Source organism: Nansenia antarctica (assembly GCF_963989245.1).
Source record: "Nansenia antarctica genome assembly, chromosome: 2".
NCBI classification, from domain to species: Eukaryota; Metazoa; Chordata; class Actinopteri; order Argentiniformes; family Microstomatidae; genus Nansenia; species Nansenia antarctica.
Window position 1 is genome coordinate 84415242 of NC_137675.1, and position 27282 is coordinate 84442523.

The 27282-nt window shown below is 43.0% G+C and overlaps 1 protein-coding gene across 1 annotated transcript in view; it reads right to left on the reverse strand.

Annotated features, from left to right (window-relative positions):
• Positions 1 to 15854, reverse strand: part of LOC308151762 (uncharacterized protein) — a gene marked incomplete at both ends in the record, with an annotated part of 19814 nt that extends 3960 nt beyond the window's left edge. Inside the window, 3 exons of the mRNA XM_080524666.1 lie at positions 1 to 170; positions 1371 to 1567; positions 15698 to 15854. Coding sequence (XP_080380792.1) covers positions 1 to 170; positions 1371 to 1567; positions 15698 to 15854 — 524 coding nt within the window. The remainder of the gene's footprint in view (positions 171 to 1370; positions 1568 to 15697) is intronic.
• Positions 15855 to 27282: the final 11428 nt, after the last annotated feature.

A 27282-nucleotide genomic window follows, 5' to 3' on the forward strand; every position in this document is an offset into this window, starting at 1 on the left:
CTCTGCCTCCCATCCAGGAAGGTGACGGGGCAGTAGCCCTTCAGCTCCACCTGCTGGGGGAACCGTGCCCTCACCTCGGGGGCCGTCAGCTTCCTGGGCAGCAGGTGGGGGGGGGGCAGAGGGTGGGGGCAGCCAGGGATCACAAACTGCTCTGGGGTCGCCAGGAATCGCTTCGGAAAAGAAGCACCAGGGAAAGAAAGAAGGATGGAAGTCAATGAATGAATGAATGAATGAATGGGGGGAAATGTTTACCCTGTTGATGCTAAGCTGTTAGCTTGACGGTGTCATGAAATGCATTAAATGGTAAATGGACTGCACTTATATAGCGCCTTTATCCAAAGCGTTTACAACAGCCTCTCATTCACCCATTCACACACACATTCATTGGAGCTCACTGGGAGCAATTTGGGGTTCAGTGTCTTGCCCAAGGACCCTTCGACACGTGGCCAGCCGGGGCTCGAACTGCCGAACTGCCAATCTGCCAACCTTGCGGTCATTAGACGGCAGCTCTACCTCCTGCGCCACAGCCGCCCCACATTATGTTCTGAATGATTATTTTAATCGTTCCACTTCATGACATGGAAAACATTGACATTGACATTTGTGACACATTTGTGACACAACGTTCTAATGCTTTGGTCCTCATGTCGGGATCCGATGTAACGATCGGACTTTTCTTTTGAAAAATGTGAATACGTTTCCTCGTTGTTGAAAATCAATCAATGACACGTCGCTAGTCAACTAACACAGCTTGTTTTGTGAGCCTGCTAACAAGGTAAAGTAGTGTTATAGTTAACTAGGTAGCAGTGGGGGGGATTACTCACCGAATCCACTGCGTTGTTGCAGTATTTTGGCTTGACTAGCGAGTTTGTGGTGTGATTCTCAACACACGTTGAAACGTAGTTCCGTGTTTCAAAAGAAAAGTCCGAACATTTTGATTGGTTGCCGATATGCGGACCAAATGATCAGACTGTCACATTTGACATGGCTCTCAACTCAATAACATCTACAACACCTGCTGTATAAAGAAAGCTCAAAACATCATTAAAGACACCAGCCACCCTGCCTATGCACTATTCACACTATTCACACCCGAAAACGCTATATAAGTATCAACTCACACACCACCCACCTCAGAAATAGTTTCTTCCCACAGGCAGTTAGGTTGCTGAACAGCTGAACCATGCGCACTGCACTTGGCACTTAACACCCTGCACTAAGCACCTTGTACTGTATTGTTGTTGGTTTGTATTGTGGACTATGTTTGTTTGTGTGTGATACTACAGAGAGAGACGAGGCTGAAGAATGTCATTGTATTAATACATATGACAATAAACTTGAACTTGAAGTCTAGGTGTGTGGGGACCAACCTCCAGGTATCCCCGAGAGCACATCTTGTAGTAGTGTCCCCTGAACTCAGCCGCCAGCTCCAGGGATGTAGTGAGGGAGCAGTCCACCAGGTGGCGATGTAGGGCCAGACTGACGGGGCAGTATTGGCCAAACTCACCCAGCCGAGAGTGCAGCTCCTTAGGGGTGATGCACAGCCTGTCGATGCTGGCTGCCTGGCCTGTGGAGTTCGCCAGAGACGGGAGAGTGAATGATCTCAAGTCATAGGGTCTTTGATCAAATAAATGTTGGTTTGAATGTTTTAAAAAATCTATAATAATAATAATAATAATAATAATAATAATAATAATAATAATAATAATAATAATAACAACCTTTATTTGTATAGCAATTTTCCTGCAAACGTTGCAGCTCAAAGTGCTCCAATCATTATATAGGCTAATCATAATTTAATTATGTAGTAATTTAAAGGCAATAATTAAAAGATGAGTTTTTAGTCTTGACTTGAACATAATCCGGGCTTGAGTGCACCACTTAAAAGGGAAATTTGGAATGGTGGATAGGTCAGTAGCCATTGCTACAGACTTGTTCAGGTTAACTCAAGACTAAACGTTTTGATTACGTTTACAGAGCTTTGACAGTCGAATCCTATGTTACTAAATGTTGTTCCCCTGATTAAATCAATGTATGTTGTGAACATCAGCAATATATCTTTTATTATTCAAATAATATTTTACAATCAAAATGTAGATTGCATCATTTACTACATTGAGTTCTAACGGTTCTAACGCTTTTTCCGTTGCATTCAAATTTAAAAGTAGACTATCCGCTTGTTAAGTCTGACGTCAAAAGTGACGTTTAGCCATTTCCGAGTCCAAATCAGAAATTCTCCGCACCGGAGTACCTGTGAACTACAGCGGTAGAATGACAGTTTAATCGTTTTTTAGACTCGGATCTATTCATACAACAAGGGACACAGCACTTTACCGTTTTCTCCATATTGTCAGGGTATTTGAGCCTCGGAAAAGCGCTATATAAATATAATTTATTATTATTATTATTTCGGCATCTCGAAGACAGCGCCTCAGCCAACGTTGGCCCCGGAAATACGTCACGACTTAACAAGCGGATAGGTGGATTTCTTTAAACGTCGTCCAATCACACACACCGCCCCCCCCCCTCCCCGCCCCTAGTCTTGCGTGCACACCTGATTCTCATTAGTCTTTTGGATTGCGCCCTCGTAGCACCTGCTTCGAACGAGGGAACACGTACAATTTTGTTCACTTGGCATTTTAGCTCTCAAACAACTAGCTGGTGGTAAGCAAGCTTTCATTTAACTAATTCCTTTTTTGAGTGTTTTTTAAATTCCTGATTCTTGGCCGTGGGAGTGAAATAACTTAGCTATCTTGCTAGCTATTGATCGCTGGCATTATCACTGTCTTGCTAGCTGTAGTTTAGTCGGAGTTTATCGTTCTGGTTTAAGTGTGAGCCATTGACTGTTACTAGCTATGTTTAATTGTCGTTTCTGTAACAAGCCGTTGAAAACCTTGAGGGGATATGTAATTGCATTGCAAACTTCATCGGAATAAGCCTCGCTGTGTGTTCACGTGTGTGTGTTCACGTGTGTGTGTTCACGTGTGTGTTCACGTGTGTGTGTTCGTGTGTGTGTGTGTGTGTGTGTGTGTGTGTGTGTGTGTGTGTGTGTGTGAGAAAGAGCTTGAAAGGCAGTAAGGATGGATTAAACCAATAAATAGTGGGCGGGGGGGGGCAAAGCATGTCTCATCAGAGCAGTAGCTAGCTAGCTAGCGTCTTGTTGGGTGGATGGTAGAAGCGTGTCTTCAGACCAGCTCTGTGACAGGAACACAGTTAGCAGATAGAGATAGACAGAGTAGATGGGTTGTACGCTCTGTCTGGTGGAACACATATGGATGAGGTCTATTCATCACATTTCTATCTGCTCATGTTCTGAACAGCCCTGTTCGTTTGTTTATTTAGGCTCCCAGTCAATGTTAATGTCATAGGGAGAGGGGAGAGAGAGGGAGAGAGGGGGAGAGAGATAGAGATTATTATTTTGTATTTATCCAAATTTAAACTCTGTACTGTCTTCACCCATTTAATAAGTTCTTACTTGTTTGACTTGGCAGTGTAAGGGAGTGTGTTACTGTGGCAATACATCCCACTGAAGAGGGTGAGAGAGAGCTCCACACTGCCCCCTGCTGTTTTTACACACTTCCATTTCCTTCTATTAATACACCGGTGGTCAATAAACACAGCGGGGGTCAAGACAGCCTGTTGCATCACTCGATTGCATCAATCAATCATTTCCATCCATCGAGTACTGTCTGTGTGTGTGTGTGTCTGTGTGTGTGTGCTCACAGGTCAATGTCTGAGAGACAGAGAGAGAGGAGAGAGAGAGAGAGAGAGAGAGAGAGAGAGAGAGAGAGAGAGAGAGAGAGAGAGAGAGAGAGAGAGAGAGAGAGAGAGAGAGAGAGAGAGAGAGAGAGAGAGAGAGAGAGAGAGGAGAAGCATTTAAGGCTAATTTCTACCGTAGGCATAATGTGTCTACTCCATCCCTTCCCGCCAGAACTGTTACAGATTTTAGGTGTAGTACATCACTGTGTGAACGCCACTGTCGAGATGTTAAAGAACTCGTAGATCACTTGAAGGGGCATAGCGGAAGGACGAGCTGTGAATTGTCCCGTGAGAGGATGCAAACGTGCTTTCAGTGTCAGATCTTCATTTAGCGCACACATGTCCAGGAACAATAGAGATTGTCCAGTGGATATGATCAATGACTTGTATAGGGAGCAAACTCCTCAATCCTCCTCTTCTGTCATAAATGAACCTGCGGGGACTGGCCTAGATGTTTCTAATGAGGCATTAACCGATGAAGGCAATATGGATATTTCTCAAAAGTTCACATATGTTTCTTAGAAATGTATGCCTATTCTACTTGAAATTGCAAGGACAGTTTCTGCTTCCATCTTCGACTATACAGAATATTGTTGAAGAGATGGAAAATATACATGAGTTGGGGAATACATACACTTTGGGTAAACTACGTTTGCTTCTGAAAAATGACTTGTCACTAACAGATGAGGATATTGCCAAAATCTGTGATACTGTAAAGGAATGTGACTTATTCTCTGCTTGTCATCAGGGTCAATTCTAGAAGAAGGCGGGACTCCACCGGCAAACAACATCGCATTCTCCTTATCGAGGAAATCCAGTTTCTTATCAGGTAGCGAGCTATATGTTTGTATTTTTTGGTAATTATATCAAATACATAACAGGTTAATGTGAGGTTTGTTGTCTTTATATCAAGAGAGCTGCGGGTATTTAGTTGCTAAGCTATCTGACCAATGTTGACATGCCAGGGCCAGGGGCTAGCTAGCTACGCTCCTCTCTGCTACCCATGTCTCTCTGCTGGCTAGTTAGATCATGTGTGTCCAAACATAATGATCTTACATGTAAATCTTAGATCTGTAATCTTAGATCTGTAATGTAGTCACTAATGTAGATCTTACACTAATCATTAGCGGTATGTAAACGTAAAGAAATCGGTGCGTGTGCATTGATAATAATGGCGCTACCAAACGTTTTCTTGACATTGACTGCCATCTAGTGGTAGAACAAAATAATACGTCCATTGCATACCTTGTCCATCATTCCTACCTGTCTGTTAGCGCGTCGCGGAATACAATCGAAATGTATTCACAAAGGTGTCTTTAAGTATGTATCAATTAAATATGATACAATTGGTATAATATACGAAAGATATGTGAATATTAATTCACTTTTAATTGCGGTAGGCTATATTATCTTCTTACCTAGGAGAGTCTGATCTATGGCAGAACTGTGTCGGCACAGGAACCAAATCAGTATAACTCAGATGTTCTCTGTGATATCAGTGATGGTCAAATATTCAAATCCAATGAGTTCTTTCTTCAAAACCCAACATGTCTGAAGTTAGTTCTATACCAAGACGCTTTTGAAGTTGTAAACCCTTTAGGTTCTGCAAAAAAGAAGCACAAAGTCCTAGCTGTCTATTTGTCTCTGGCTAATTTACCACTTCATATGCGGTCAAATACAGATCACATCAAAACACAAGCCATAGGACAACAGGCAGACTATGAGCGGTGTCAACCCAAAGAAACAAAAGAATAAAGTGACCCTACCAGTGTACAATTCTACATAATGACAGCCGCTCCTTTGCCTACTGTATTTAACATAGATGAGTCTACGTGATGGAATGTATACCCAAGGGTATCTCACCTACGCCTGTTTCCTATGGCTAGTGTGTGACAAGAGTCGACAAAACACAACTAAACAGTCGACTAACAATGGGAGTCAAGGAGGAGCATTTAAACAGACGGGCAGCCCTCTGATTGGAGAATGGGCAGCCTTCTGATTGGATGGGAGTGGGATGATGAATGAGGGAATGATTGGCCAATTGACAACACCTGGATGGAGAATGATAGAGGAGAACACAGAAGGGAAGGAAACACAACCAGGACACATGTGGACGTAACACTGAGGGAAAGTTATCTGACGTTCGAGGTGGCGATTTGAGTAATTCTAAGAGGGATAATTTGTCTGCCATGGTTAGACTGTTGCCAAAGTTTAATGAAAAAGATCCTGATATATTCTTTTCACTGTTTGAGAGTGTTGCCGACGATAGGGACTGGTCTACTTCAGACCGCAGTCAGAGTAGAGTAGATCCTAACTCGACATGCAATTATTGCCTTGAGAAGGGTCACTGGAAACAGGAGTGTCCTGTCCTAAAAGGAAAGAAAACCTACAGTGGGAAGGGGGGCTCTGTTAGACCGTTGGCTCTTGCAGCGCATGCTTGTGGGGCAGCAGCAAGAGTGTCTGGGGTTGCCGAGGGGTCTCCCTTTAAACCAGGGGTGATGGCATCCTCAGTGCGGCTACTGAGTTGGCGGTGGCACTACAGGGCTCTGTCTCCATACAGATTAGCGAGGAGGATCCTGAGTTTGGCCCGTTTATTACTACAGGTTTCGTTTCTCTGGTGGGTAGCCCACAGAAAGTGCCTGTCCAGATACTTCGTGATACGGGGGCTTCAGAATCTTTTATATTGGAATCGGTTTTGACATTCTCTCAGGAGTCAAGTGTGGGGACCAGCGTTTTGATTAGAGGGATGGGGATGCAGACTTTGTCTGTCCCCTTGCATGAAATTGAGCTTTACTCTGATCTGGTCCAGGGGGTGGTAACCATTGGTGTTCGACCCTCTCTGCCTGTGGTGGGTGTGGCAGTCATTTTAGGAAATAACCTGGCTGGAGGAAGAGTGGAGTGATGTGCCCCCACCTCTGGTTGTTAGTTCTGGGTTTACATGGCCAACAGGACCCGACCTTAGTGTGAAGGAGTTTCCTGAGGTTTTTACTGCCTGCGCCATGACTCGTGCTATGAGTTGCATGGACCCTAAAATTGATGATGGTAAAGAGCCTGATAAGATCACTCTTGCCAATTCAGTTTTTCAGTTTCCTGACCTGCTGCCGCCTTTGTCTCGGAGTGAGTTGATTTTAGCCCAACAGGAGGATCCTGAGCTGAAGCTGCTGCTCAGTGGGATTCAGCCTAAGGATGAGCTGGAGAGCTCTGCAAGTGGTTATTTTCTCTTGGAGGATGTGTTGGTTCGTAAATGGCTTCCTCATAAGGATTGTTCTGTGAGTGACCCAGTTTTCCAGGCAAAATGTACTGGTCCCTACTCTGTTGTACGACAGGTGTCCGAACAGAATTATTTGATTGATACCCCTAACCGTAGAAAGTCTACACAACTTTGTCACATAAACTTATTAAAATGTTATTATTCTCGTTCACCTAGGGCCGGAGTAGATACGGTCTTGGAGGTGAAGCCGGTTGTGTTTCCATCTCCATCCACTCCTGTGGTGGCAGCAGGGTGGGAGGAGGATGTGAGTGGGCCTGGAGACGGTGTTTTGCGTCCTCGGCTCAAGACTTCTGAGACGTTGGCTGATTTATGGGTATTGTTTGGGTTTTGTTTGAGTACTGTCTGGGTACTGTTTGTGTTCTGTTTGGCACTGGTTTGGGCTCTGCAGCACTTTGATGTTTATGTGGGAGGGGGGGGTTCCATCCAGTGGTCGTTTGTTCAGATCATAACCCCCTGACCTTTTTGCATTCTTTGCAGAGTCCGAGCCAGCGCCTTACCAGGTGAATCAATGCTGCCGGTCTAAAACTCTTGTGTTAAATCTCTCTTTCTCTTGCTCCTCCCTCCTTAAATAGAGCTTTTCCCGGTACCAGGAATTGCTGGAGGGTGGGCAGGTTGTAGGGGAGGTTGGGATAAATGACTGATTATTTAATTTTGTGTAATCAACTTCCAGAATTGTCACTCACTGGTTTTCCTCATGTGCATTTTGCTTGACAGGAGAAATGCAAGTTAACACCACATCAGCAGTAATACTGGGAAGCTGACCTGGCCGTGTCAGCAACTTTACTTTGGTGAGTTATTGAAAATTCTGCTCATGGGGTTTTAATGAATGGGGTTTTAACTCATTGACTGCCAAAGACGCCAATTGGCGTCTTATAGAATAGTAACGTTGACTGCCAAAGACGCCAATTGGCGTCTTATAGATTTTTTTTTTTTTTCGCGGGGATCGCGTTATTGACATGTTCTACACCTAGCGAGTGAATTTCAGACTTGGGTGTAATGTATTTCGGTCCCAGATGGGGGCAGTAGTTCGATAAAAGCCTGGAGAAGGAAGTGGCTTGCTGTGGGTTGTAGTAATGGCGAAACGGATCAGGGTATGTGCCAAACGCGGCGCGGAGCATTGCGGCGCGGAGCATTGCGGAGCATCGCGGAGCAGCGCGGCCATCGCGCGACTCTTCAAACAGTTCAGAGTCGGATGATACAGAAAAAGTGCAGAAAAAAATAAATAAAAAAAAAGTTCTGCAGAAAAAGCTCGTTTTCTCTGTTTATTGGTCAAAATCAGGTGTTTTTGCTGAAACCACCCTATGTTCTACGGCCGATTTCTAAACACTCAAAGAGGCTAGAAACAAACTTTCTTTTTCTGATGAAAGAAGAGTCTAAAGTTTTGGTAGATATGTTCAATGTTTATGTAGTCCGAAAAGTCAATATTTGGTGGGTCTTCAAAGTTCAGCGAAAATGCCCCAAAAGTCTGGCAGTGTGGAGCTCTCCGCTCTGAACATGGCTGGCAGTCAAAGAGTTAATAACAGCACAGGGGTGGCACAGGTAGGCGGGCAAGGCAGGTGTAAGGGGAAGGGGCTAGCTGGTCAGCTAGGCGGGGTAGTCAGGCAGGCAGACACAGACAGGCAGGGGAGCAGGCAGGCAGGAGCGGAGGAGGAAACTGGTGAACAGAGATATCTATTAGCAACCAGGTCACAGAGTCAATAAAGGGATCTAAGAGTGCAACTGAAGTGAGTGTAAAAATTGATCTGGCAAAGAGTGGTTGGGAAGCCGGGGTAGGTACACTGCATGTACACAGGCATGCTTAAGGCGAGGGTAAAATTATTACTAGGTTCAAAGGTTAATAAGCTATAGTAAGCAATAGGTTCGTTCAGTCAGAAGGTTCTTGGTAGAAGGTTATGTGGCAAGATTTAGAGACAGGCACAGCATTTATTAGGAATTCCCTATGTAACAAAGGTCCCTTGTACCCTTCTTGTCAACTGTAAAACATTAGATTCAATGCACGTTATAGTTACTACTAAATGGTTAACAAAATATCAGAGCTGTCATTAACTACAGGGACCTATGTGCCTATGATTTCTAAGTGCTATTATTGAGGCTTATTTGTGGGATATGACAATAGGAGGAAGCAAGTAAGACAGTGAACAGCAGGGTGAATCTCTCCGCCTCTAACCTAAGTATCTTAGTTTACCTTTAGGGTAATACAAACTACAGATCGACTCTGTGAGAAGGAAGGCCAGTCCGGGGCAGATGTCATCATAAATCAGGGTTGCCACGCTACCTGGAAAACAGGGTAAACATGGAAATTATTGAGCCCTGTTCCATACCTGGAAAAGGCATGGAAACTGAGCAAAATTGAAAATTAACATGGAAATCTTGTGTTGTCCTGGAATATTTGATTGGCTTTCTAAAACATTTAATAATTTAAGTAGTTGGCTTGGAACTGTCTGGCTGTTCTAAATGTGGCTTTATCAATGTTGGTTGGCAAGCACATGGTTCATTGTTGCAAACAAACATTGATGTGCTTGCTAGCCAGCTAGCGCTTGGAATGTGTTGCTAACGGTAACGGACAATAGCGCTATAGCTCTAATACTTCCTGATATCCGCGAGTGGGGGGCGCAAGTTAAAACGGTCATATCTCAGCGTAGGAACGTTGGATTTACTCAGGAAGTGGTAGAAGTTTGACTGGCGGTCAATGCAAATGTGTGATCTTTGCTACTTTAATAGATGATTCATTTGCCAAGTGATCAGTATTTAGCCTGTATGGTATATATAGTGTATGTGTGTGTGTATATATATATATATATATATATATGAAGATGTTATAGCTAGCTAGCTACGATTTATTATCAAAATAATGAACAGCAAGCTAGATCCAAAACTAGGGCCGGTGGAGGAGGGCAAGTGTCACATTGGACAGACTACCAAAACAGAAAAATAAAGTATCTTAACTACAGCAAGTGATAGATGTCAGAAATACATTATCTGGAGATTCAATAGGTAGTTGTATATGTCAGGATATGGGTTAGGGTTATATGACATCTCAGGCCGTCGGGTAGTTCAGTCACATAGATGGAGGCAGACTGAAAGGACACACATCAACCTCTATTTCATGATTTTTAAAATGTATAACGATGTAGATCAGTGGTTATCAACCTTTTTTGGGCCAGCGCCCCCCTGTCCATTATCCAGGTCTCTTACCGCCCCCCATCAAAAAAAGTAGGCTTATTTTCTTCCCTGAATTTTAATGTTGACTAATATTCTGTGTTATATCACATAACAACAATAACACAGCAGCAATTTCACACATGTCCGGTGCAGAACAAACAGTAGGCTACAAAACTGTATATTACAACTAACATTGTTTGTTTTTTAAGTGTGCTGGTGTTGCATTTCGCCAAATTGCTGTTTTATGATGCTAATATTTACTCATTTTTGATTGGACTTTGGGGGGGGGGGGGGGGGGTGTGTGTGTGTCACAATATGGCGGCAAACGCTAGGGGGCTATTATTTTAATATTTTATTTAGTATTCTATGGTATTATTTTCATAAACTGACCACTTACCGTATTTTCCGCACTATAAGGCGCACCGGATTATAAGGCGCACCTTCAATGAATGGCCTATTTTAGAACTGTTTTCATATACAGGGCGCACCGGATTATAAGGCGCACCGGATTATAAGGCGCATAGAATAGATACTGCAGTCAAACGTTTGACTGGGGTTGCGTTACGCCCAAGCTCCACCTACTGCGTTGCGTCACCTTTCCATCGGTGTTGTGTCAACTTCCCGTTGTCCAAGCTCCACCTGAGCGTTGTCACCATCAACGTTCTACCTGCTCCACTGTCAAAAATATATATTTTTCCACCTCAAGTATCAGCCGTTCGTCATCCATTTTTGCAACAAGCGTCAAGGACCTGCAGTGATTCACAGCTGACTCGCGTGAATAGCAATTCGCAATAGCTGCAACCACGAGATATAGAGTAGTTAGCTACAAGCATTTTCAATCTGCTATTATCTCTATTAGTGGATTAACCGCTGTGGTGATTTAACAGCTGATAAAAATACATCAAGTAGACTACAAACAGAGCAAAACAACACCAGAAAACAACCAATAGGCTATACAATTATAACCAACAACCAATATGTGACAGCTCCTGGTGAAATGTGCAACGTACTTTTTCAGTTTTTACACATGCTTAAACTACAGATTGTAAGCTTTCAAATGATGTGTCATACATTCAAATCAGAGAAAGATTGAACACGACAGGCGTATTTGAATGTTGGTTCATCTCAAACACTGAATGGGAGAAAAGTGACTGACCAAACCACAACAAACGCTGCTAGCGGCTAACAGCTAACAAAACACATCGCTACTAAGGTCTAAACTGTATTTTAATAACATGACAACATACTGGGAGAACATCGACATGCTAAAAACACATAACTACACAACTAGATGAACACACAGTTCTTGCTTTTGAACACGAGCTAAAACGAAAGTATGTTTACAAATCAACCCTCCCTTACCGGTAGCCTCCGGCAAACGAGAATAATGAATCCAATACACAAATGATAAGTGTTTAGTGATCGTTAAACTGTTGTTTATTATATCGAGTGGGTACTTTAAAACTTCAAGTTGAAAGCACCAAGAATCTCACTTTGTTCCCTCGGAAACTCTGTTTAGTCTTCTTTACTTGGGGTCTTGTGGTGTGGGACTGTGAGTAAGCACAACACCGGTGTTTACTGATTACCGTAATGCTGCAAGCGGTGCGGCTTTGTAGTTTACCAGTCGTACTGAAACATTTTATTATTATTAAATTGTTTTTATTGGTCATGTAATTTTTACATTTTGATCCATATATAAGGCGCTCCGGATTATAAGGCGCACTGTCGTTTTTTTTTTTTTTTGGACTTTTAAGTGCGCCTTATAGTGCGGAAAATACGGTAGTTCGAATTTCTCATATCAAAACATAACAAAGTTCCAAAGTTCAGAGCTCTGCGCTCTGGGAGCGCTCAGAGATGGGCGCTCTGACTGAAAACACGGTTTTGCCCGAGCAAACTGACCGTTCGTGCATTTACGAACGTACCCGTAATAACACTGCTGACAGCTGATCAATCGCAAGCAGAGTAGTGGTTTCCTATAGCAACAAAAGACACTGACAGCTGTTCGGAGTGCTTATGTGTTCGTTTCCAGGACATCAGAGGAGCAACATATCACAAAAAGCGATCGTATATTTTAGTTTGTAAACGTTAAGACGAACACATCGCAATGCTAACCTCAGAATGGCACTAGGGATAACATCCACAACAACACTTAACAGTAATACATTTATGTAATATACTGTGATGAACCTGCGAGGGGAGGGGACAATCGTAGCTGATTTCTCTAGGTTAGATTATTGGTAAGCCACAGAGAGCTTTCCGGACTGGTTTATTATTACAATACGATCGCTTTTTTGAGATATGTTGTTCCTGCTGTGATGTTCTGGTATGGTGGTATGGTATAAGGCAGGGGTGCCCACACTTTTTTGAACCAAGATCTACTTTTCAAGTAGCCAGTCTGCCAAGATCTACCAGTCTAGTTTAAACATCGCAAACGTACACGCACGTACTACAAACACACACACACACACACACACACACACAGTTCCCAGCCTGCATAGTACAATACACTTTCTCTCTCCCTGTCACACAGCCACACAGGAGAAGACCATCACAAACCCTCCCTCTTTGCTATTCTCACACACACACACACACACACACACACACACACACACACACACACACACACACACACACACACACACACACACACACACACACACACACACACACACAGTCACTTTCTCTCACTCACACACTGACAGCCAGTCTGCAGTACCATAGCCAACTACTGATCCAACAAACAGAAAAGTAAACCAGATACAAAACAGGTAGTTCCCTAGTTTGAAAGGAGGAAATAAATGCATTTCTCTACCTTAAGCGGGGTACACACATAAGGATTTTCTGCGATTTCAGCGATTTTCGGATGTCTGAAAACAACAGAAAACGCCCGGTTATCAGATGGATCTTAACATTTTCCTATAACAAAATCCTGGGGTGTGAGGTGTGTTAAGAGTCACTTCTCTTCAATTGTGCAATCAACTCTCCTGGCAACCTGCTCGGAAAATGGGCGTGGCCGGCAATCGTAAATGTGAAATGCGTTCAATACTTCCGACCAGAAATCATAGGGTTGCCAGATTGTTTGGTGGAATTAGCGGTTTTAGACTGTGGTTAGGGTGGAAAATGTCATTCCCATCTGGCAACCCTGCTCGCCAATCAAGAAGCGAGCTGACTTCTTCTTTTCGTTTTTCTGCACTTTATTTGCCCTGTCGCACATGGTTGTCTCGTACAGGTCAGTCAGGGTACTACGTTAGATAATAATAACTTTATTTGTATATGCAAACGTTGCGGCTCAAAGTGCTTTAAGCATTATATAATCTTAATTTAATTATTTTGTAATTTAAAGGCAATATTAAAAGGATGGGTTCACGCGAGATTTCTGGCTTGGGGAACGAGACTAGAGAGTCCGGAATCTGTCGTTCCCCACGCCCATTTTCCGAGCAGGTTGAGAGTTGAGAGTTGATTGCACAATTGAAGAGAATTGACTCTTAACACACCTCACACCACAGGATTTTGTTATAGGAAAATGTTAAGATCCATCTGACAATCGGGCGTTTTCTCTCGTTTTCTGTCGTTTTCAGACATCCAAAAATCGTGCCAAAACCGGCCAAAAACTCTGTGTGTACCCCGCATTAGTGGGAGACCTGGCACTGGGAGGAGGCAGCTAGTTTCTAGTAGTCAGGGCTGTAGGAGCTGGTTGCAAGGTGTAGGCAGGCTGCAAGGTGTCATCAGCCACTGTGGATCCGTCATCGAAAAGGCAATCTGCAGCCTCGAGAAACGCTTTTTCACAATTTCGCCATCTTTGTTTTCTTCTTGTGTTTAACAAGAACGTGACTGACGCGATAAGAAGCTATCGTTACAGCCGTACGTTTTCGCTCTTTTGCCACATTTCCCTTCTTCCAAACAGCCATCATAGATTTGCAGATCAGACAGACGCACTTCCAATATCACATCGTGTAAAAAAGTCCTCCTCCCATTCTGGATGGAAGTTGTACGTTATTGGTTTCTTACTTGGTCCAGCTTCCCCACTCATTTGTATACCCTTTCTTTAGTATTATATAGTAAATAGTAGAAATTGGAAGGCTAACTAGTTAATTAGTCTCGCCAGTATTTTGTATTTTGTAGTTGGCGCTGTTGACTGCGCATGCGTGGTGAACCGTGTGTTAGGTGAAAAGATCAGATCGCAGACTGGCTTACCTGTATGTCAATCAAGTGGCAAAAGCCATAGTGAGGATGGATGATAGGCGAACTTTTTGGGGGGTTTTGTCTCCTTTTGGGTTTTGTTCAATGCCATGCGATCTACCCATACTACCTTTGAAAAGACGGTTTGTCCGAGCGAACTGACCGTTCGTGCATTTACGAACGTACCCGTAATAACACTGCTGACAGCTGTTTTTCATGAGAAAAATACTTTATGCGTGACCGCCCCCCAAGAACACCTCAACGCCCCCCTTTAAAAAAAAATTGTTATTGTTCCAGCGCCCCCCGATGTTCCGTTGAGAAACGATGACGTAGATCATTGATCGGCAACGACACTATAACATTTTTGCCTGACTGGCCATCGGATTTGGGCTCTTAATAGCTAAAAAGCAATACTGTTTTCTTATTTTAACGTATAAAAGTAGCAAAGACCATACATTTGCATTGACCGCAAGTCAAACTTCTAACAATTCTACCACCCAAAAGGGGGCATGATCGTTCTGAATACAGGGAGATGACGTATGACTGCTCTAGGGCTGCCACAAACGATTATTTTCATAGTCGACTAGTCACCGATTATTTTAACGATTAGTCGACTAATCAGATAATAAATTACAGCTTATCGCACAATTACTCAATCGCTCTTATTTAGCCATCATCTTCTAAATCAGCTTCTAAATTTAGCTTGAAGTTGTTAGTTGTTGTTGTAGGCATGTGCTAACTAAAAATAAAGACAATTAAAATGATTGTTCACTCAAAAATAGATCTTTTAATGAAGCAGCATATTTATTTCTGGCATCACTTGCATGTAATGTAATAGTGCAAAACAAAGGGTATAGTGCATCTTCTCAGGCATCAATTTTATCACAGTACATCATTTTTAAAATGTAGTACTCAGCAGTTTGCACTCTCTACTACATTTTAAAAATGTGTTTGATGCCTGAGAAGATGCACTATATACCCTTTGTTTTGCACTATCTCTCTCCCTCCCTCTCTCTCCCTCTCTCCCTCTCTCTCTCTCTCTCTCTCTCTCTCTCTCTCTCTCTCTCTCTCTCTCTCTCTCTCTCTCTCTCTCTCTCTCTCTCTCTCTTACACACACACATTTAATATCTTTATTTGCGTTCACATTTTACAATAAAATTCTTGAACACAAACAGTATTAGTTGCACCAGCATAGGACACTCGATAATTCAAGCTTTACAATCTGTCTATGGGTACAGGTAGCAGCGTCTCCTCCATGTGGCGGCTGCCTGACGACTAGTCTGTGGACATTACCAAGGCTTCCAAATATAAACACTAATAATTTACATTTGTACCCAAGCTGTACAATGGCATAGAGATCCGTGTCCACTGACAGTCCGTTCAGGTGCGCCAGGGAAGGGTCGGCATTCTCCGGTAGTCTATAGACTCTCCCGCTGAGCAGCGCCCGCTTGAACGCGAGCCTCAATACGGTGATAAAAAGCATTGTCAAAGCGAGTTTTCCAAGCACTGGTTGCATCTTCTACATTAACGATGGCAGTTACAACGGGTGTGCGTATGGGTAGATGTTAATAAAAAGTTATTTAGGTTTAGATGTCGAAAAACTCTCAAACAACTTTCACGAGTTGTGCGGCAACCGGCCCGCTCCCCAGCTGCTGCTGCACACGCACTAGAGTGCAGATCAGACAGACGCACTTCCAATATCACATCGTGTAAAAAAGTCCTCCTCCCATTCTGGATGGAAGTTGTACGTTATTGGTTTCTTACTTGGTCCAGCTTCCCCACTCATTTGTATACCCTTTCTTTAGTATTATATAGTAAATGGTAGAAATTGGAAGGCTAACGGCCAAGCTCCACCATGGCCATCGAGCGTTGCGTCAAATGTGCGTTGCGTCCGAAATTGGGATCAAATGCATTGTAATCAATGAAAGGTGCTCCACCTGCTGCGTTGCGTCAGCGTTGCGTTGCGTCCGATGGCTGCGTCAAAAGTAGACATTCAAAAAAGTTTGATTTTTGACGGTGGACGCAGACGTCACAATGAGACCAATTGTATATTTACAATTGTAGTTGTTGGTTATAATTGTATAGCCTATTGGTTGTTTTCTGGTGTTGTTTTATTGTTTTGCTCTGTTTGTAGTGCACTTGATATTATGATATATATATTATAATTTTTTTATCAGCTGTTAAATCACCACAGCGGTTAATAGAGATAATACCAGATTGAAAATGCTTGTAGCCAACTACTCAGCTATTGCAAATTGCTATTCACGCGATGAACGTCTCTGTTAATAACCGCGGGCTCCTCGCGCTCGGTGGAGCATATGACAGTATGACAATTCCTACTTGACTGGGGTCAAACTTTATTCCCTTATAGATGATCCACAGCTGCTCAAACTATCAACTGCAACTCTGTTGATATGTAACTAGATTTATGGTTAAGGATAGGGTTAGATTTAAGGTTAGGGCAAGGTTTAGGATTAGTGCAGTGTTTCCTCCAGGAATTTTTACAATGGTGGCGGGTAGTGCTGACCGCGCGCGCGCACGCGCACGCGCGCTCAAAACAACGACGTAATTTCAGCCAAAACTCGAGGATGGCCCAAAAAAATAAAATGTTTTCCTGTACTTCTCCCGTGTGTCTCTTATTGTCTGTGTCTGCATGTTTTTCCAGCATGTAATTCCGTTGTCAATAAAAACAAAAACACTGATCTGACGTTTTTTTTCACAACGTTATTACTTGTCACTTTAAGCCCAGGAGGGAGTTAGCGATTAGCGATGTTTAGCTTAGCTTAGTTTAACAGAAGTATCTTCACTTTTAACATGACTTCCCGTGGTCGTAGAGGGCTGGTCGACGGCTTAAAATGACCGTGTAGACCTGTAGACCTTATCCAGCTATAGTCTTGTGTTTCTACCCCGGGCATAGCCGGTGTTATTCACGGACAAACACTCCTGTTAGAGTGGTTCTAGTACACTGGACATAGGTAACACATAGAGAGGCTTCTCCTCTCTCTCTCCATCCTACACTACACTACACTACGCATCCTATACTACACTACACTACGCTAGCTCGCGGTGTTCGGGTGACAGCCAGGGCGCGTTCGTAAATACGCTCTGGAAATCTGATCAGCACTCACGGAATGCCTCTTGTCCAATCAAATGACTTGGTCCCTTTATGACGTTGAACCCAGTGTGCGCTCCGGGGCTCTCAGAGCGAATTTACGAACGCAGCCTCAAGTTCAATACTCGCGACACACACGGACTGGTCCAGTTTCAGCGCTTGTGGGTGTGTCTAGCGCTGTGAAGGTCTGAAAAGCGGCCTAAATCTTTTTTTTTTTTGGGGTTGAGAAATCTGAATGGTGGCGGAGGAAATTCCATCGTGGCGGTCCGCCACGATGAAATGCATGTAGAGGAACACTGTAGTGGTTAGTTAGTTGAAATGTTGTTGACAGTTGAACATCTACTGAACTAGCAACTATCTATTTGGGAATATGTAGATAAAATATTACCCTGATTGGAAAATGTTCTGTATGATGTTGTTATTGTTGTGGACATATTGCAGTCAAGGGTGAAATTATTCCCGTATACAAAAAATGACAGTGGAGCTAGAGTAGAACGTTGACGTTGACGCAACGCAGCAGGTGGAGCTTGGACAACGGGAAGTTGACGCAACGCCGATGGCGAGTTGACGCAACGCAGCAGGTGGAGCTTGGCCGTTACTAGGTAATTAGTCTCGCCGGTATTTTGTAGTTGGCGCTGTTGACTGCGCATGCGTGGTGAACCGTGTGTTAGGTGAAAAGATCAGATCTCAGACTGGCTTACCTGTACGTCAATCAAGTGGCAAAAGCCATAGTGAGGATGGATGATAGGCGAACGCTAGCCAGTGGCAGCTTCAGGGAAGAAAAACGAATGCTTATCGCTTATTTCAGCTCCAAAAAAACATGCGATGACGTTGATTACCAAATATGTCGGAGACGATTTTGGTAATCGACGTCGTCGCGACTAGTCGACTAATCGTGGCAGCCCTAGACTGCTCTGATGAATTGGAATCACCACCATCACCTATACGTTTTAGGGAACCAAGTTTTTCAGCCCAGTGGTGTTCTAGGCTGGAAATTAGTTCTAGTTTAATACATCTACACTGAGCTATCAAAACACTGGTTAGACAGCTAACTATCTCTAAGCATTTAAGAGCTGATCGCACATCTAGACTAGACTGCACATCTAGACGGCACATCTTTTAAATCAAGTAAGTAGTCAGGTGTCCTCTGGGGGTGGGGGTGGGCCGGTGTGGTGGACGGGCGGGGGCGCAAAGTTTTAACGGTCTAGATATCATCACAAAACATGGTACCTGGAAAATCAAGAGGTGGTATGGAAAATTATTTCAAGGCAAGCGTGGCAACCCTGTAAATGACTTCAACAAATCCCGAATTTCATCACCTCGAGGATGACAAAAAGCTATCATATGGTGTCGCGAATAGGTCTTGAAATTGACTTGTTGAAACTTGTAGGAACCCTGAGTGTATGATAAGACATTATTTGATTCAGATTGCGCACCTTTTATCACCGAAGGTCTTGTATCTCTTGGGGGGGGGGGGGGTCAGGTTTTGTATCTCTGGGGGGGGGCTGATGAAAAGGTTCCTGTGAAGATCATGAGGAACATTGGGGGCGTCTGAATCATTTGTGTTAGTCAGTGTTCCTTTCCTGCCGGTGACAGACACACACAGGTGTGTTGTGGATCAGGGGTGGTCGTCCTGCATGTTCCCTGACATAGACTGGAGCTGATGTCCGATCTGGTGCAGGGTGAGGTTATAGTTGGTGTAAGTAAGTAAAATGTATTTATCAGGGCTTGACGCTTACCTTTTCCCAGGTAGCACTGTGCTACCATGTTGAAAAACTTAGTAGCACACCAAGAATTTCAGTAGCACAATGAAAATTGTGCAATTTTCGTCAACAACGACAACAAATTATCATAATCATAACATATCAAAATGATCATAACCGGCTCTTGGCCGTAATAAAAATGGAGACTCACACAATGTAAAGGGGAAGTAAGAATATTAATTTCAGTTGGCCCACGGTTCGGTATGAACCTCGGTTTTTGGGTCACGGTTCACGGTTCGTGTTTTTTTAAATTTTTAAATGCTACTATTTATTTACAAACTGTTACTTTATTTTGCTTATACTTATGGAACTTTAACATTTAGACACATTCCAGAATATGACTGGTAAATTGTATAATATAAATATATATAAAAAAACACTTTCAAATGTAAAGAAATTACATAAACACTTTCAAATGTGACGTGTTGTGGATTGGAACTACGGATCATAAGCTTTCAAATTATGTGTCATACATTGAAATCCGAAAAAATATGAAGTTAGAGTCATTTGAATGTTAGACGTCAGGCACATATAGGGTTAACCTCTTTGTAATGAAACCGGAAGCAAACGCTGCTAGCAGCTAGCGGCTAACAAAACACAGCGCTACGAACTATGAGAGCTGTATCCCATATACCCATTATGCGCATTTTAAGCGCATATAGGACTCGCGTGAAGCATTTCTGCGACACGCGTTTCTGTTCACTGTTTTCATTCCCTCATCGCTTATACACATAAGTTTGACTGCGCATGACAGTAGTTCAGCAGCTTTTTAGTCGCACTGGTGCGATTGAATGTATTTCCAAGTCGCACAGAAATATATTCACTCGCAAATGCGACCAAAACAGTCGCACTGTCGAGCCCTGTTTATACAGCACCTTTCCCAGACCAAGGGTCAAAGTGCTTTACATAACAAAGAAGAAACACAATAAAGCATAATAAAAGAGCGAAAGCCACAGCAGGTTAAAGCAGGCAAACAAGTGAAAATAAAAACAAGTAACAGACAACAGGTGTACAACAACATCAACAGGACACAGAAAGACAGGCCCTTGGGGCTATCCAAAAGCCTGTCTATACAAGACAGTCTTTAGTGTTTTTAAAAAAAACCTCGACGAGCCAGCTGATCTAAGATACAAGGGCAGAGCATTCCAATTCTGTAAATCTGAATAAACACTAAAATATTTAAATAATATTAAGTTTCCATATACACTATATGGACAAAAGTATTGGGACACCCGAACATCACACCCATATGTGCTTGTTGAACTTGTCATTCCAGAACCATGGGCATTAATATGGAGTTGGTCCCACCTTTGCTGCTGTAACAGCTTCCACTCTTCTGGGAAAACTTTCTACTAGATTTTAGAATATGGTTGCAGGGATTTGCTCCCATTCAGCCACAAGAGCATTAACTCATTGACTGCCAAAGACGTCTTATAGAATAGTAACGTTGACTGCCAAAGACGCCAATTGGCGTCTTATAGATTTATTTATTTTTTCGCGGGGATCGCGTTATTGACATGTTCTACACCTAGCGAGTGAATTTCAGACTTGGGTGTAATGTATTTCGGTCCCAGATGGGGGCAGTAGTTCGATAAAAGCCTGGAGAAGGAAGTGGCTTGCTGTGGGTTGTAGTAATGGCGAAACGGATCAGGGTATGTGCCAAACGCGGCGCGGAGCATTGCGGCGCGGAGCATTGCGGAGCATCGCGCGACTCTTCAAACAGTTCAGAGTCGGATGATACAGAAAAAGTGCAGAAAAAAAAAAGTTCTGCAGAAAAAGCTCGTTTTCTCTGTTTATTGGTCAAAATCAGGTGTTTTTGCTGAAACCACCCTATGTTCTACGGCCGATTTCTAAACACTCAAAGAGGCTAGAAACAAACTTTCTTTTTCTGATGAAAGAAGAGTCTAAAGTTTTGGTAGATATGTTCAATGTTTATGTAGTCCGAAAAGTCAATATTTGGTGGGTCTTCAAAGTTCAGCGAAAATGCCCCAAAAGTCTGGCAGTGTGGAGCTCTCCGCTCTGAACATGGCTGGCAGTCAAAGAGTTAATGAGGTCGGCCACTGATGTTGGGTGAGAAGGACTGTCTTGCAGTCGGCGTTCCAATTCATCCCAAAGGTGTTCGATGGGGTTGAGGTCAGAGCTCTGTGTGCAGGCCAGTCATGTTCTCCCAGACCAAACTCAGCAAACCATGTCATTATGGACCTCACTTTGTGTATGGGGACATTGTCATGCTGAACCTGGAAAGGGCCTTCCCCAAACTGTTGTCACAAAGTTGGAAGCATACAATTCTCTAGAATCCCATTGTATGCTGTAGCATCACCTTCTTCAGGGGACTAATTTTATTTAGAAAAAAAGACATTCTTATTCATATTCTTATTTTATTTAGAAAAAAAAGGCAAAAGACATTCTTATTCAGTAACCAATGAAAGAAAACAAAACAATACAAATAGTAATAGTTATACTCATGAGGATAACAAAGTTGACTTGAAAAACAGAAAGAGGAAGGGGCCAACCACCAAGACACATCTAAACGAACTAACAGGCAACAAAGGAGAAAGACACATTAATAATGATAATAACAACAATACACACATTCACACACACAATACACACTCAACATATGCTTATACACACACGCACGCACACACACACACACACACACACACACACACACACACACACACATTCACACATTCACACACACAATACACACTCAACATATGCTTATATACACACACACACACACGCACACACACACAATACACACTCAACATATGCTTATACACACGCACGCACTCACGCACGCACACACACACATACTATAAACCATAATATTGTACCTCACTGCTTGCCATAGGATAGACGTCAGCTATTCCCGCGAGACCAGGGAACGGGATGTGAAACGGGACGTGAAACAAAAATGGCGGGTCAATAAACGCACACAGTGCTGAGACTGAAGACAACACGAGTCATTTATTACGTTTATAACTGTGCTAGAGGGCAAACATTACAATATGTTCACTTATTACACAAAGACTGGGAAAGCGACACTAGCTTGAACAACAACGGAGGCGCCGACCTGACGGTAGGAGTTCAGGGCTGCCAAGTTTCACCAAAAGTTTGGAGTGAGATTTTTTGGCGGTGGAGCGACCCAAAATTGTGCGCGTTTTGGCGGCAGCGGCCCCTCTCTCCCACCCAATTATTTGTGCTAGTTTCCTGCAATTTTACATGTTGTTCATAATAAACCAGCACAAGAAATGAAAATAATTAACATTTTATAAAACAATAAAACAATTCTGACAATATATCATATTTATGAAATCTTAGTAAACAAATACAGTAGCCTACAGACTCTAAAAGAAAAATTGTCCCCATCAACAGGACTCAGCCCCTTGGTAAGCAGCAGAAAGACCCTTGGTCATCATCTTATATACAGTGCATTGCTCATAGATGGCTATCATGTTATACAGTTATACCAGGGTTTTGGGCTATGGTAACTCTCCCGCACCTACCGCATATTACCTCCGGAAAACCGCAAAAACTAGGCATTCACCGGTAGGGGGTAGGTGCGGGAAAGTTACCATAGCTCATCGTAGGAATCTCTGATCGACTCGGGGTTGGTCTCTACGTGTCTAGGACAGCGTTTCTCAACCTTTTTTCAGTCACGGCACCCTTCAAAAGTCGATAAAATCTCAAGGCACCCCAGTCTAAAATATAGCTATTCAAAAACGACACTGCATCACCCAGACAGCCCCATACACACCACACACACACACACACACACACACACACACACACACACACTCAGCGGCTATTGATACAAATAAAAGTTGTATTATTATTATTATTATTGAGAGAGAGAGGAGGGAGTGAAAAAGGCAAGTGTGCATCAAAGGCATCAGGCACGTAACCGTGCTGTATAAACATGACACAGTGACCGAACAAACGCGGGAATTTATGGAACACATTCATTTTCATATTCCCACATTTGATTGGAAACACCTATCCAGTCCATTCAACGTAAACACCGGGGATGCAGAGTTATTAAGCCAGAAAATGCGTCTCTCTCTCCCGCTGCGCGCATCCTTGTCTGGATGTATTAAATTCATTGCATGAAAACGAATCCATATAGAACAACCACCTCCACACGCTGCCGGCGAGCGAGACTGCCCTGCCCGATCGTACCCTTTTTCGGGAGCGGGGAACATAGGATAGGACCCTTTTACATGTCAATGATTTGCCTTCCAATTGTACAGTCAGACAGCAGGACCTTTGCTATCTCTTTTGCAGCTTGTGGGCCTAGCATGTTATTAACTATTGCTGTGCATGCTGGCAATATTACGGACTCGGCTATAGTGTGTGGCTTCTTCGCCTTAGCAATAATTTCGGCTACGAGGTAACTAGCCTCCAACGCTTTATCAGAAACTTTGGCGCACTTCATCATTACCTGTTCTGGACGGCTATGGTGACTTTTCATCAGAACAAAATATTCAGCATCCTTGCCAGCTTGTGATGGATGATCTGTTGTCAGTTTGTCATGTTCCATGATTCTGCTTGTTTGCTTGTTCATTGCTCTCGAAAATGTATTTGCGCGGTAAATGAAAAAACAATGCAGGCTAATTGCAGACACACTGACCTTACGCTGAACCCGGTATTGACATTGTGACATGGGAAAGGGGCGCGCGAGACAGATTTTGATGTATTGCATTTATTTATAGATTTATTCATTCATTCATATGAACGTCAGAATATAGAATTATTTGACGGCACCCCTGAAGACGCCAGGCGGCGCCCCAGTGTGCCGCGGCACCCCGGTTGAGAAACGCTGGTCTAGGAGACTGAGGCGCATAAAAACATGAAAGGGCTCATGTCTCTATCACAACCACAGCACAGCTACACGCGAATCATGCGAAAGGGAGCAAGATATGCCAAGGGACCTAACCCTAACCACTAACCACTGCAGTATCAACCAATGAAAATGCGTAGAGTGCGTCCAAGATACGCCCCTATATTTGCATAGACATCTGACAATGACAAAGACAAACTATTCTATGTGAATAAATAGGTGAATACAACATTTTCTTTCGCTTTATCAGTAATGTATGCAAACATAGGGGCGTATCTTCCATGTTGTCCACGCCCCTGCGCATTTTCATTGGTTGATACTGCGCGTGACGTGATGAAGCTCTCAGCCAAGAGCAGACACTCTAATTTCCAATCATGTTTAAAAAAATTAAAAAGGGTTAGGGCATATGAATCATAGTGGAGGTATGATATATCGCATATATATGGCATATATATTCTTTGGTGGAAAGGCATTTTTTAAAGCCATTTTTAGTCACCACAAGTCTGTTCAAACCCAGGCAGCGAGACCAGCAGGAAAACACAACTAGATCTTCTATAATTCTTTTTTTTTTAAATTTTGATTTTCTGATTTTATCCCTTTTTTCACCCAATTTAGTATCCAATTGCACCCAACCTAGTATCCAATTATCCCCTGCCTATTGCGTAGGATCCGCCGCACGACCCCGTGGCCGGCAGCCCCAGAGGAGATAGCCAGGCAGACTAGCTGTCTGGCTCCTCGAGCCCGACACCGTTATTCCGGCACCCCGGGGGCGGTGTTGCGCGACGGATCCTTGTCCGGAAATAGTCCTATACCCCCCTTGGGAGCGGCCGCTCAATATGCCGCTCCCTGTGGGCCCCGGCCATATCCGGGTCTGGCGAGACCGGGATTCGATCCCGGTCCCCGGTGGGCAGCTTGCACCAGAGACTGATGCTTAGACCGCTGCGCCACCGCGGGGCTTAGATCTTCTATAATTCTAACTGGATAGTACTTTGTTTCCAGTCATAGTCAGCTAGATTACTTACTTAGCTAGTTTACTTTTACTTATCAAATGTACATTTTGTGATATAAACGCAGTGGAGACACTCTCAGCTGTCTTGCATCGCGCATAGCCCAGAGCGTATATGTCTAATTGAGTCAACTGGTATTGTGGTTATCACCAAGTTCTCCCATACAGTGCTGATGGACTAGTATAGACCATTGCCGACATGTGTGAAAGGGGACAACACGGGAATAGCTTGGGATGTCGACATAGTTTGGGATTCCATGGAAATTATAGGGAGAAACAGGCTGTGTGAGAACGGGGCTATAGACGACTAACGACTCTCTCCCCGTCTGTGATGATAACTGCGTCGCTGCTTTCACACGTCACGCGCTGTATCAACCAATGAAAATGCGTAGGGGCGTGGACAACATGCAAGATACGCCCCCAGATATTTGCATACAGATCTGATAAAGTGGAAAAGAAAGAATAAATGTGGAAAAGAAAGAATGAATGTGGAAAAGAAAGAATGAAAGAATGAATGTGGAAAAGAAAGAATGAATGTGGAAAAGAAAGAATGAATGTGATAAAGAATAAATAAATATAGAAATGTATTTCGTTATACTGTGTGTATTCATTCATTTATTTGTTCATGCATTCATTTATGTGTCTATATATTTATTGTTAATTTTGACAGACTTGGTCCTCCGTATCTTGTAGCCTACTGGACTGGGTTGCACCAATTTGGCGTAAGTCATTACTAAATACAGGCATTTAGTAGTTACTAAACCCCTAGTTGTTACTAGCTAGTTTCAAACTAGTTGTTTACTAATTTCGGTTGCACCAATCTTAGCTAGTAAATACTCAGTTTTGGTAACTGTTTTTTGTTTCTCTACTGTAGTTTTCTTGTAGTCATGGAAACCAGGAAGTGCGGAGCAAGAAGCAGCATTAAACAAAACACCACTAGATGGCCTAGGCGAAAGACTCTAAAGATAAAACAACTATGCCTCCTAGTGGCAGAAGAAGGACTCAAATAATACATGGAAACTGTTCCATTACTACAACATAACTACACATAATTAGATGATCAAACAAAACCCTTGCTTTTGAACAACACGTCCCAAAACGAAAGTAACAAAGTAGCTAATGTCTCCCATATCAGTAGCCTACAGCAAACGAGAATAGTGAATCCAATCTACAAAGTATTTAGTGATCGTGAAACTGTTCTTTATTATATCAAGTGGGTACTTTAAAACAAAAAAAAACCGAAAACCAGATATTGTTGACACAATAACTTTCACTTAAATTTTCGAGTCTGCGAGTGGTTGACCCCTAGACTGGCTTGTCACCCCTTAGGCTACGCTGCTGCTACAACATCAGGATCAGACGCAGGGTGAGACTTTCAAAAGAAACCTTTTTAATGGCTTCTGTGTCGTTCTGTGTGCTTTAAACTGCCATGGGTTGCCTGCGATAGACAGTCAGACGCGTAGTGGCTACATACATCAGTGGCCAGTGTTTCTATACCTGTCGGATACTATAAACGGGAGCGTTGAGAGGTATGTATATGTAGGCCTACTTGAAATCAACTTCATCATAAAGGTTTCTGGACTATGTGTATTAGCAATGAAATGACAGAGGGGTGATCTGGTGTATTGAAATAATAAGAGACATAAAGTTATCTAGGAAATATGAAACAGTTGGTTACTCCGCGTTCGTAAATTCGCTGGAGCGCACACTGGGTTCAACGTCATAATGGAACCAAGTAATTTGATTGGACAACAACAGTCGAGATGACATTTGAGGTCACAGATAATATCAGGCTATAAAGCAGCGCACGGCCTCTATCAGGTCATTTTACTTTGACGCTATCGCAAGGTAAGCGCGTGTGGCCGAAGCTAGTCACCTTTGGAGATGTAGCGTGTGTGTGTTTGTGTGTATTTATGTATTTTATACAGCGTGTGTGTTTGTGTGTGTATTGTATACAGTGTGTGTGTGTATTTATGTATTGTATACAGCATGTGTGTGTGTGTATATGTGTATTTATGTATTTTATACAGTGTGTGTGTGAGTATTGTATACAGCGTGTGTGTGTGTATTTATGTATTCTATGCAGGGGTATTCAATTACAAATTCAGTTGGGCCAGATTTGAAAACCAAGAAATGTTGCTGGGCCAGGCACCAGGTAATGACACATTTCAAACCAACACAAAT